Source organism: Strix aluco, chromosome 12 (genome assembly GCF_031877795.1).
Source record: "Strix aluco isolate bStrAlu1 chromosome 12, bStrAlu1.hap1, whole genome shotgun sequence".
NCBI lineage: Eukaryota > Metazoa > Chordata > Aves > Strigiformes > Strigidae > Strix > Strix aluco.
Window position 1 is genome coordinate 5917144 of NC_133942.1, and position 12251 is coordinate 5929394.

The 12251-nt window shown below is 59.9% G+C and overlaps 1 protein-coding gene across 2 annotated transcripts; it reads left to right on the plus strand.

The window, feature by feature from the left end:
* Positions 1–361: 361 nt before the first annotated feature.
* Positions 362–11790, plus strand: C12H15orf39 (chromosome 12 C15orf39 homolog). Of its 2 annotated transcripts, none has more exons than XM_074837333.1 (4): positions 362–444; positions 5957–9194; positions 9697–9730; positions 9968–11790. In XM_074837333.1, the coding sequence occupies exons 2-4, from the start codon at positions 6017–6019 to the stop codon at positions 9969–9971; spliced, it is 3216 nt and encodes a 1071-aa protein (XP_074693434.1). In that variant the 5' UTR covers positions 362–444; positions 5957–6016; the 3' UTR covers positions 9972–11790. The 2 variants fall into 2 exon arrangements, with proteins under 2 accessions (XP_074693434.1, XP_074693435.1); XM_074837334.1 differs by lacking the exon at positions 362–444 and adding an exon at positions 5282–5837.
* Positions 11791–12251: the final 461 nt, after the last annotated feature.

The window sequence follows — 12251 nt, forward strand, 5'->3', positions numbered from 1 at the left end:
CTTCCCCCCGGTGTAGGCTCCCCATACGGCTACTCCGCCATAACGGGGGGCTTGCTGCAACGAGGACCCTTCTATAACGGGGGTTCCCCTCTGCGGGGGTTCCCCGTAACGGGGGAGGGGGTTACCCTGCACCGAGAGTCCCCGCTCGCAGCGCGCCGGGCAGAGCGGGGCAGAGCCCCGACCAGCTCAGCGCACATGTGGCGGGCTGGGCTGGGCTGGCCCGGCCCGGCCCGGCCCGTCCCCTCCTCCGGCCGGCCCACACGCACACCCAGCCCTCCTCCTTCTCCTCCTCCTCCTCCTCCTCCTCCTCCTCCCACTTCCTCCGCACAATGCAGGCTGCCGGCCGAGCGGGGCAGCGGCAGCAGGCGCCCCCCCCCCGCCGCCGAGCCCCCCGCCCGGCCCCGTAGCGATGCTCCGGGGGGAGGCACCGCGTCGCCGCCGCAGGTGAGTGCGGGGCCGGATTCGGTCCCCGCTGCGCGGTGGCCTTGGGGGAGGACACCGGGGACGTGCCGGTGCGGCAGCCGGGGGGACGGGGAGCGGCAGCTGGGGGGGGCGCTCCCGGCCGGGGGGATGCGCTGCGGGGAGGGGGGGGGGGGCTTCCCCCCGCATTAACGCTTCCTGCGATGCGGGGGATAATGGGCTGGGGGCTCCCGTTCCAGCGGCTTCACCCGTTTAGGGGCACTTTAGTTCATGCGGGGGATGCGCGGCGGGTACCGGGGGCAAAGGCGCCCGGCGGCTCCCTGCCAGGACGGACGCCCCCGGGGGCTGCCCGGGGGGGGGGTCGCGGGAGCACAAACGCCGGGGCTGTGGGTGTGCGGAGGGACAGAAGGACGGAGGGCGGCGGGGCAGGAGCGGGCGGTGCTGCCAGGCCGGGCTCTGCGAGCGGGGGGGGTCCAACCCGGACCTGACACGGATGGGTCGAGGCGTTTGTGCCCGCGTATCGGACGGGTTTTAATCCCCTAAATATCCGGATGTCATTCTGGAGGCAGTTGCTCTGCCCTTCTGGTGGCTGCTGCGTGCTTCATTAAGTTGGGTTTTTTTTTACAAAAGTGAATACTGCTGGGTTTTTTTCAGGAATAGCAAGCTAATTTGCAGTACACGCAATGGCTTGCGGTGTGTGTTCGGTGAGGATACTGCCTTAGAAAGCAGCTGGCTTGGTCCGAGTCAAAGCTCCGGCTGGGCTTTTGCCTGCCTGGGAGAAGCTCGGGAGCTGCGAACTTTTTGGAAAAGGGATAATAAGGTAGGAAATGAGAGAGCTGGGACCGCCGAGGCCTCTTGTTTGCTCCCCCAAATGACCTCAACGGGGGGAGCCTTGCCAGCGATCTCATCCAAACCCACCGGAGAGATGGGAAAGGTGACCTCCTCGGCAGGGACCCAAAGTCCCTGCGATTGTGAAACCGGTATTGCAGCCGGACAGGAAACCGCCTTCTTACTGGGGGACAAGTCCACCCGCTTTGGGGTGACACGGGGAAAGCCCCCTCCGCCGCGGGACCCCGGGGCGGTGTCTGAGAGGGGGCTGCCGGACGGCTGGGGATGCCCAACGCCAGCAGGTTTAGGAGATTTGGGGGTTTATTTCTAGATTCCTGTGGGCTGGCTGGAAGTTGGCGGCTGTTTCTCCGCATCACGTGGCGATGGAGGAGGCGGGAGGCCCCGATGAGAGGCTCCCGCTTATTACTGCCGCGTTAGGGCATCGCAGCCCGCGGAGGAAATGCCGGGGAGCCGTGTGCTGCGCCCGACTGCCCCGGCGATAACAGACACGGCCGTGCTTGTTCGGAGCCGTCGGAGCAAAAGGAGACGTCTGAGCCATCCCCGGCAGCCTCGGCAGGCCAAGGAGCCCTCCCGTGCCCTTTTGACATCCAAAAGGCGGCAGATAAAGCTGGCTGTGGCCCGTGAGCGCTTATCGGGGAGGTTTCGCCTGCACGCAGCGGGGTGGCACGTGCTCCTTTTCATTTGGTTTTACTTTTCTCCCTCCCGGCCAAACAGCCCCTTCTGGGAAAAACCCCTGCAAAGAAGAAGGAGGGGAAAAAAAAAAATTAAAAAAAAAAAAAAAAAAAAGAGGAATAAATCCGTGGTGTGTAATCCACCCACTGCTTTCCCCAGCTGTGAGGTTTTGGTATCACGAGCGCTGGCCGCATGTGTTAGTGTTGGCCCGGGCTTCCCCCCCAGCCCCGATTCCCACATGCCTCTCTCCTCCCCACGGACCCCGGCCCCGGCAGCTCTGCTGAGGCTGGGGGAAAGGGAAGGAGGGCATCACCACGCCGGCTGCAAGGGGATAGTCCCGGAGGGGAAGGGCTGATGGTGACAGCAAGAGCAGGGCTGTTTTCTTAGGTCTGAAATGGCACAGGTGTAGGGACGGCGCTGGCTGGGGCAAAGCCCCAGTGTATTTCATGGAAAGAGGGAGCCCATTAGTGCCCTCACCCTAATGAGATTAATGAGCTCAGACCCTATCAGACATCGGAGAATCCCCGCGCCTGGCTCTGGCTGCCACCGTGGGACGGGCTTGCTCTGTTCTGCATCCCTCCAGCAAGGCTGGAAGTTGGAGCCGGCCACCCGCTTTCCCACTGAATCGGTGGGAAGGGGTTGGGGTGTTCCCGAGGGGAAAGGTCTCCTTGTAACGGGGTTACGCGGTTCCTCCCCTTGCGGAAGAGGGGTCTCCGCTGCTGCGGTTGCAGGCGATTTGGAAATGGGACGATTGCGTCGGCACAGCCCATGTGCCCGGCGGCGTAACCCCGTCCCACGGTGATGTCAGGGCCGGTTGTACAACATCCCCAACGCCGCGGGTTTTGTGCACTGGTGAGTTTCAGGGAAAGGGAAAGAAGCAGCAGGGAAATGTCAGAAATCACAAGATTTCTGTCCCAGCTTGTCCACCCTGAGCATCGTCACTGTGTGGAAGGGATCCCACGCCTGCATCTCCCTCCCACGCAGCATCTCTCAGGGAGACAGATTTAAACACCACCCTCCCCAGAGATCCCTCTCAGGCTGCTGGTGGGTGGGGAGAGCGATCGGCTGGAAAGGAAAATAACCCAGTTTGGGACCCCCTGCCCACCCGGCTGAGCCCCCTCCTGCTTCACACCCTCCCCGTCAGGGTGTAAGGAAAGCCCGTGGCTTGTTTTGGGGTGGGAGGGGGGGGCATGCAGCCGACTTGTCCTCCTGGGCACGGGCCCCAGAACATCTCAGCCAGCCTGTGGTGATGGAGGAGCCTGCAGCAACGCTGCTGGGCCAGGGCAAGGAGGGACTGGACAGGGTGACCCCCACCTCGGGCCAGGGTCTTGTGTGGAAAGCAGAGGTTTGGGGTTTTTGGGGGTTTTCTTCAATCTTTCTCAATTTGAGGGGAGCATTTTCCCTGGATCTAAGTGACAGGAAATGTAATTGGTACTGGATGTCTTGGAGATTACCATGAGGCTCCTGAGGATAAAGCTGTTGGAAATGATGCGGTCGCTCCACGACCCCTTATCTTTGGGGAGCTGCTTCTGAGGGTGCAAGGAGGGAGATGAGCTTCCTTCTCCACTGCAGGGGAGCACCGACCCTCCAAAGAGGTTTTCAGAGGAGTCCAAGGAAGCAGCATCCTCCCTGGAAAGCGAGAAATTGTTGAAGTTTGGAAAAGAAACCCAACCTGAATGAACGGCAGAGGGGTGCTGCCTGCTTGGTTGTACCAGAGCAGCTGTTTTGGGGAGAAACGCTGGGTTTGAGCTGGAGTTGGGGAGAAGCAGGTCTACATGGGGCTGTTCCCCAGTCCCCCCCGAGCTGCTGCTGGGCAGGGGCGCCTGTGCTCATGGCGGGGTGGCCGGTGGACCTGTGATCCTTGTTTCTGCCTGTAAGTGGTCTGGCAGGGTTCTGCCTGCACGGCAGGGAGAGCTGGCAGGGCGTCGTGTGTGGTTTGCCAGAGCGGGCTGTGTGCGGCTTGGCTCTGGACTCCAGCCGCGCTGCAGAGCGGAGCCACCACCTCAGGTCCCTTATCTGCCCTCACAAGTCCCCCCAGTTATCTGCTCCATTTCCCCTTCTGTGGACAAGGCTTTCACCTTATCTCCACGCTCTCTTCCTCCATTTCCTTCTTTGCTTCTCTGCTAACTTTTGCCACAAAAAGAAAAAATAACACAGTGGGGTGAAGAACAGACATGACATCCTACTGCAGTCCTTCTGTGGGCTTGGGGGATGCTGGGTCATGCTGGGAGGATGCTGGGTGATGTTTGCCCATGCTGGGAGGATGCTGGGTGATGTTTGCCCATGCTTGGGAGATGCTGGGTGATGTTTGGCCCTGCTGGGAGGATGCTGAGCCACGGTCCAGCAATGCTCAGGCAGGTCTTGGACTTGCTTGGGTGATGTACGCGATGCTCAGGTGATGCCAGGGGATGCTGGGGGGATGCTGGGTGCAGGTCCAGTGATGTTCTTGGGGCTGAAGCGATGCTCAGATGTCTCAGTGCGATGCTCAGGAGATGCTGGGCAGTACTGGGGGGATGCTGGGTGATGCCAGGAGATACTGGGAGGATACTTGCCGGTGATGCCCGGCAAGGCTGGGTGCTGCTGGGATGGTCTGCCAGCTCCACCTGCTGGCTTGCACTGCCTGACACTGCGGGCCAGCACCCGGGCCCCACCGCAGCAGCAGCCCCAAATCAGAAGAGCCTATATGGGAGAGGGTCCCCCTGAGCTGCCGGCTGCTGTGCTGGGGGAGAAACCTCAAATTAACTTGAAAGGTGAAGCTGAGGGAATTGTGGGCACTCTGTGTTTGTGCCTCGCCATAGTCTGCTGGCTCTTCACCTGAGCTGACCCAGCTTTGCTCCCTGCTGCCTGCAACAGACGCTCATTGAGGCTCCGAAACCAAAGCGGCGAGAGCTTTTTCAGGGCTTTTCCAAGGAGACGGAGGGAGAAATGCTCAGCCAGCCTACCAGGATCCCCCACCCCCCGCCAGCTTCGGGCTCCCACCCTGGCTCAGGCTCCCACCCTGGCTCATGCAGTGCTGCCCCAGCCAGCACCGAGGGAGGGGAGTGCCTGACCGGATCCCTGGCTTCCACGCTGAACATCAAATGTTGCTTCTCAATTGGGGTGGGTTGGGGGTTTTTTAAGGATCTCTGCCAGCTGCCAGGAGGATGGGAGAAAGGAAGCAAGTCCCTGTTGCCCTTGGCGGAGGCTGACTGTGAGCAGGGCTTTCCACAGCTCCTCTCCTCTCCTTTAGCCTTCCAGTATGATGCTGAGCACCACAAATGAATGTGTCCTGGTTTTGGCTGGGATAGAGTTAATTTTCTTCCAGTAGCTGGTACAATGCTGTGTTTTAGATTTAGTATGAGATTAATGTTAACACACTGATGTTTTAATTGTTGCTAAGTAGTGCTTATCGTCAGTCAAGGGTTTTTCAGTTTCCTGTGCTCTGCCAGCGAGGAGGTGCACAAGAGGCTGGGAGTGAGCATGGCCAGGACAGCTGACCCCAACTAGCCAAAGGGCTAATCCAGACCACAGGACGTCGTGCTCAGTGTATAAACTGGGGGGAGTTGGCCGAGGGGGGGATCGCTGCTTGGGGCCTGGCTGGGCATCGGTCAGCGGGTGGGGGGCATTGTGCATCACTTGTCTTTCTTGAGTTTCTTTTCTCTCTCTTTTTGTTAGCTTACTTTTCATTACAACTATTATTATTAAATTTTATTTTATTTCAATTATTAAACTGTTCTTAACCCACAAGTTTTTTCTGATTTTTTTTTCCAACTCTCCTCCCCATCCCACTGGGGCGGGAGGGAGAAGGGAGTGAGTGGCTGTGTGGTGCTTAGCTGCCAGCTGGGGTTAAACTGCAGCAATGAGGAAAAGCTACACGTGAAAACCAACATGCTTTCTCCAGCCAGCGTGTGGGCAAGGTGACTTCTGGGGAGCTCTTGATGGACCCAGTCACCCCGTGCCATCCCACCGCAGGCTGAGTGCTTGCCATGGGGACTTGCTTTGCCTCTGATTTATTTTCTCTCTCTCTCCCATTCAGGAAGGCCAGCTCACCTCTCCCATTGCATGCCCTGGTCAGGACACCAGCAGCAACGTATAAATGGCCTCGAAACGGCACTTGGAGTCTTTGGACCCCGTGATTTTCAACAAGCTACCTCGGCTGGAGACGGAGCCCGCTGCTGGCTTCCCTGCCAGCCTCTGCAAATCCATCCCTGTGCCCAACCCCGGCTCTGAAAACCATTTCAACTACAAGGGCTCCTACTTTGCCTGCCCGCTGCAAAGCTCCGATGGCCCCGAGCAGCCCCTGGCGCGCTGGAGCCCGGCGGCTGCCTACCCACACTACGGCACCGGTGCCAGCAGCCAGCCCGTGCCGGCGGAGGGGCCGCTGGCGAGCTGCCTGCTCTACCGACCCGAGAGCCTGGGGACTGGGCTGCAGCCCCTGGGCACCGAAAAGGGCAAGGACAGCCTGATGCGAGAGCTGCTGATGGCGAGGGAGAAGTGGACCAGCCTGCCACCGGCTCCGGGACACCCCTTCCCGGTGAAGAAGCCGGTGGCAGTGAACAAGGCGGCCCCCCTGGCTGTCCCCAAGCCGGTGTACAGAGCCCCCGCGTGCTTCGTGGACCCCAGGATGGCTCTGCCACTGGGACCCCGGGCTGAGACCCTGCAGCGGAGACCGGGGGATGCAGACTGGGCTCTGCCTGCCACCACCCCCGCCAGCCACCCTCTCCACCCTGGCGAGCCGCATGGCAGCACCGGGCTGCACAAGAAGGGTCCCCACGCCGACCCCAGCCTCCCGCCGCTGCACCCCAGCCTGGTGCTGCCCACCAAGGAGAAGGTGGGCTCCCCCATCACCTTCTCCCCCTACTACACCGCCTTTGAGAAATACAGGGGCCCCCCTGGCACCCCCTTTCTGGAAGCCAGCTGCCCTGCTGCCCACAGCCAGAGGAAGGTGCCTGAGGTCCCCAACCTCAGCCCGGACCCCTGGCCCAAGCTCCAGCCGCCCGCCACCAGCCCGGCATACCGGGAGAGGCCGACAGTGTGCTACCCACACACCCACTACCCGCTGTCCCTCCATAAAGCTGCCCTCCTCTACCACCCCCCGGCTCCCACCATGGACGCGCAGCCCAGCACCCTGCCCAGCGCCTACAAAGGCTTCGGCTTTGCGGGCAGCGAGGAGCCTTTTCCAGGCTCTTATCTTAAGCCCCAAGCACCAAGGAGCTACTTTCCCAGCCCCTTGGACTCCTACGTGCCGAGGGCAGCCGGCGCCAGCGCGGTGGCATCACCGCCTGCCAAGTCGGCAGCACTGCCGAGGGATGCTGAGCCGCCGCGGCGAGCCGGCTACTTGCCAAGCCCCGGCTTTGCCTTCAGCCCCGGCGACCCGGCTGTATTTGGCAGCTCCTTTGCTGGCACGAAGCTGGGCTACGAGCAGCACCAGGCAGAAAGTCCCCGGCGGCAAGCGATGGCGAGACACAACAGTGCTTTCCAACCTGTCTGCGCCCCAGAGAAGGTGCCTGGGGGCTCCGGTGGGCTCGCACAGATGTTTCCCAAAGGAGAAGGGGGCTGGGAGAAACCCAGCCATGGGGAGCAGGAGCCCCCGTACCCAGGGAGGAGAAGGGCCAGCCCAGCCCCCCAGGAGACCCCCCGTGGGGGACCACTGGCTCCCATTATCGTAGGGAAGGGAGATGCCTGCAAGGCCAAGGAAGAAGCGAAGGAGCTCATCCCCTCTTCTCCATCTGCCTCCCCCACGGAGAGGCTGAAAGACCTGAGGAACGGCGAGGTTTCTTCTTCCTCCCCACCCATGCCAGTGATCAACAATGTCTTCAGCCTGGCACCTTACCGAGACTACCTGGAGGGGACCGAGGGCCCAGCCCAGGTCCCCTTCTGCAGGGAGCATCTGCGAGGGGACACCCCACCCCAAAACATGGGGGGCAGCCAGGAGACCGCTGCCCTCGGAGATGTCTTGACGACGTCCAGCCTGCTGCCGGTGGGGACAGCGGCTGGCCAGGCGCTGAAGATGGGCAGCACTGCAGTCCAGAGCCAAGGGGAAAGCTGTTACAGAAGGGTCCCCAAAAAGCCAAAGCTTGTGCCCCAAGAGCCGGGGTCTCAGGATGGCAACCCTGGTGGGGTGGGGAGTGGGGATCCGGCCCCCGAGGACATGGTGCTGGACCTCAGCTTGAAGAAGAGACTGGTGAAAGCTGGGGAGACCCGGGGACCCATCGGCTGTGCAGAGGGGACACCAGAGAGGGAGGACGTGGAGGAGAAAGAAGGTCCAGGGGAGAAGGTGGGGGTGGGAGAGGGGGCCAAGCCCCAGGCGCTGCCCTTGCTGCTCGAGGTGGGCTCTGGGGACAAGAGCCACTTCCAGAGCTCAGCCACCTTCATGTTCAAAAAATACAAGATCCTGCGCTCCCTCCCGCCCAGCACCATGCCCCCCCAGCAGCCCGGCAGCCCCTGCGCCCCCCAGCCCAGCCCGCCGCCACCAGCCCCCTCCAGCAGCATCCCCATGCCGCCGCTGCCACGGACCCCCCCCACCTCCCCGCCGGCCAGCAGCCCCCCGGTCCCGCAGCCCGGCCCCCAGCCCAGCACCTCCGCTCTGCAGGGGGCTCGCCCGGACCCGCAGCAGCCCCCGCTGCCCGAAGCTCCCGGCGTGCTGGGAGAGGAGAGCGTCTCTCTGCCCGGGCCGTTTGAGGTCCCCGGCCCGCAGACCTCCGCCGGCCAGTATTTCACCACCCTGCACTCCTGGCTCTGCGATGTTATTTCCTGCTCGGTGTCCAGGTCCTCCCCAGAGCTCCTGCAGGAGTGGTTGAAGAAGGCAGAGCCGGCGGAGGAGCTCGGAGAGATGCCCAAATCCCCGCCCAAGCCCAAGAATGGCTCCAGGATCCCCGAACCTCAGAAGCCCACCAAAGGCAAGGAGATCTGGCTGGCTTTCCAGGACGTGGCCGCTCTCCTCACCAACCTGCTCTCTCAGCTGGAGACCTTCATGTTCGCTCGAAAGTGTCCTTTCCCCCACGTTGTCCGGGCAGGGGCCGTCTTCATCCCCATCCACGTGGTGAAGGAGAAGCTCTTTCCCAAGCTCCCTGGGGTCTCCGTTGACCAAGTGCTGCAGGAGCACAAGGTGGAGCTGCGCCCCACCACGCTCTCAGAGGAGAGGCACTTGAGGGACCTGGAGCTGAAGAGCTGCAGCTCACGCATGCTGAAGCTCCTGGCGCTCAAGCAGCTCCCTGACATCTACCCAGACCTGCTGAACCTCCACTGGCACAACTCCATCAAGCAGCAGCTCGGTAGGTAGCCCGGCATCTCCCATGGAAGGACTGGTGACACCAGTGGGTCCCTGGGACACTTCCAGGGAAGCTCCAGCTGCATCTGCTTCCCAGATCCTGCTCTTTGGTGGCAGCATCCATCGCTGGCATGGTCCCTCAGCATCCTTGTCCTACCAAGAGTTCTGCACAGCAGAATATTTGGCTTTTCTCCGTCAGTTGTGGTGGGAGAAAACTTGAGCTGGAGGGTGGTGGTGGAGCCAGGGGGTTGTCCCTGCCTGCCTGGGTGAGAAGAGTCGTCCCGGGGATATGGAGACTGTCACCTCCAGGCCACCTCTCCCCCTCCAAGGGCGGCGGGGCCGGGTGGCTCAGGAATACGCTGGCAGTGGGGCAACGTTCATGCCACATGCCAGACCTGCCACCCACGGCTGTCCCATCCCACCGGTGACAGTCCCACCGCCCCTCCCTGTCCGGACACCCTTTTGCTGCTGCTTGAGGCCATTGCCAACAACTTTATTTCTTACAGGTTCAAGCTCGCAGGCTGACCAGCATCCCTCCAAGTAGGTGACTCTTCTTGTATGTGGTTTATATGTATTTATAGGATTTGTATGTATTTTTGTGAAGGTGTATTTGTGTGTATTTGCCATGATGACGGGGAGCTTGGGCTGGCTGGGGAGGAGCACACAAGTGGATCTGTTGCCAGGGCTGGGCTGGAGGGGATATCTGTGGCTGGGGGGGATTATTCAGGGTGGGGAGGTGAAGACCCTGCTGTCCCTAACCACTCTTTCCTCTCCCAGGTAGCCCTGGCGTGGAGACACTGAAAGCTGATGGCAAAGCGATAGCCATGGATAGCACGAAGAAAAAGGAGGCACTGAGGAATGTGTCAAGGGCAACAGCCGAACCACCCACCTGCAAGGATGGGAAAGGGAAGGTCCCCCTCATCCCCCGAGCGGGGTCCCCTCCCAGCAGCAGCGCAGTCACCAGCAGACCTGCAGGGAGATGCTGGGCTCCCACCGGCGGGACAGCTGCACCCGAGGATGGGGATGGGTCCTCCTGGGATGCCTGGAGGCCACCGGCACCGCAGGGATCCTCCGAGGATGATGCTCAGGGTGGGGGGAGAACAGCAGCAGGGACACACGGATGCTCCAGGGCTACGAGCAGGGACGGCTGGTGTACCCACAGGCATGGCTCGAGCCCCCCGCGGCAGCTGGAGCTGCATCTCTCTTAATTCATCATCTTTTAGTGCATCTCCTACCTCCATCCGTGACTGGCCAGGCTGCAGCCAGCAAACTGGGAGGGAATGGCTGGAGTTCCAGTGGAGCTGGAGGGCTGGAGCAGTGTCTGTACCTGCAAGAGGAGCATGGAAACGGCCACACCACCGTCCCCAGCCTTGGAGAAAGGCCAGCTACTGCAGGGATGATTTACCACGTCCCCTCCTCTCTCCTCTAACTCGCCTCTCCTGCTTTATACACACTGTTCCCATCGGTGTACCTTCCTCCTAGTTTTTAATCTTTAAAGTGCTACAGAGACTTAACACAACATTAAGAGTCAAGGGAATCGCAACTTGTGCAGTTACAGGACTGATTTTTTTTGTTGTTGTTTGAAATGAAGACATTTTAAAAATGTTACGAATTTACCTTTATAAGGAGCTGCTGCCTTCAGATTATTTTTTTTTTTTAAATACAGTAATTTATACCTGTTTTTTTTATTTAAACTGACGGCTTCACCTGTTTACTGTGCCGGACCAAGGCAGTGGGAGCGATGCTGTTCGGGCTGAGAGTTTCATCCCGATCATAGCTGAAAAAGCCTGCAAGAAAGATTTAAAGAGCGTTAAAGCAAACCAAACCACTTTACAACACAGATCCCAGCCATCCCAAAGGAGAACGTGGGAGATGCACATTTAGGGACAACCTTGACAGAGGTGTGGTGACCCTGGTGTGACCAGAGGGGCAGGAGAGGGGAGTGATGCTGCGAGACCTTGGAAGGAGAGATCCTTTCCATTCTGCAGGTGCTGAGGGGTTGGTGGGCATCCCAGGGGGGATCTCAGCAGCCAAGGACAGACGGACTCCCCCTCGCCCGGTTCGCAGCGGCGGTGCACAGCAGAGGCCTTACAAACTCGACACTCAGGTGTTTTTCCAGCTGATGCAGGGCATGGAGGAACAAAATGAGGATTATTATTATTATTTTTTATTTCACTACAGGAAATATTTATTTTAAACTAAGAAAACAGAGAAAAAAAAAAAAAAAACAACCCTACCCAAACCGTACCACAGACTTTTTTTTAGCTGAAAGGTGTGTTTCCCAGCGTGGGGAGGCAGCACTGCTGCTGCCATGTTTTCTGTGGGTGCCTTTCTGGTTTTCCACTGGGATGTACTGGCCGTGTGGGGAACGGGGAAGGGGGGATGCTGCTGTTCTCGCTCTTCCTTGCCATACCAGTGCATAGCATTGTAAAGCGATTCAGAAAGCAGTGTTTGTTAATATTGTAATTTTTATATATATATATATATATATATATAAGGTTGCAGGGAAGAAAGTTCCTTCACTTTTATTTAAGATTTTGTAAGAATATGAATTTTAAGAAGTGCCTCGCCTGATTAAAAGGGTTTGGCTCGTTTCCAAACACGCCGTGCTTTAGTCTCTACTTGCCAATGTGGGCACGATGGGACCTTTCTGGGGACAGGGGGGGTCCCACATCAGCACCCAGCATCGCCTGGCTGGCTGAGCAGACCAAACCACAGGTCTGGGCCCCCCCATCCAACGCACTTGCCTGCTTCTCCCTGCAACAAGCCATGAGTGATGTGCCCAGTCCCTCTGTCCCAGCATCGGAGGGCTGAATGCAGCGTCCGACCTGCTGTGGGTGCCCCGGAGTGCAGGGAGCCCCATGGGTCACCCCGTTGGTAAGGGAGCACATCCCAACAGCCGTGAGGAGTATGTCCTGAACCCCCACAGATGACAGCCTGGGAGGAGGGTGCTGTGCATCAGAACTGGGTGGGACAGCTGTGGGGTGCAGCAGGGAGGGGTGGCACCGGTCCCCCAGTGCTCTTCTGCCTGCTGCTGGGGTGATGCACCCCAGGTTGATTC

What these genes read in the sequence shown, in the direction of transcription:
- C12H15orf39 (XM_074837333.1), top strand. Translation starts at nt 6,017, where the DNA reads ATGGCCTCGAAACGGCACTTGGAGTCTTTGGACCCCGTGATTTTCAAC. An exon ending in CTCCATCAAGCAGCAGCTCG is followed by an intron (nt 9,195 to 9,696) that starts GTAGGTAGCCCG and finishes TATTTCTTACAG; the next exon opens with GTTCAAGCTCGCAGGCTGAC.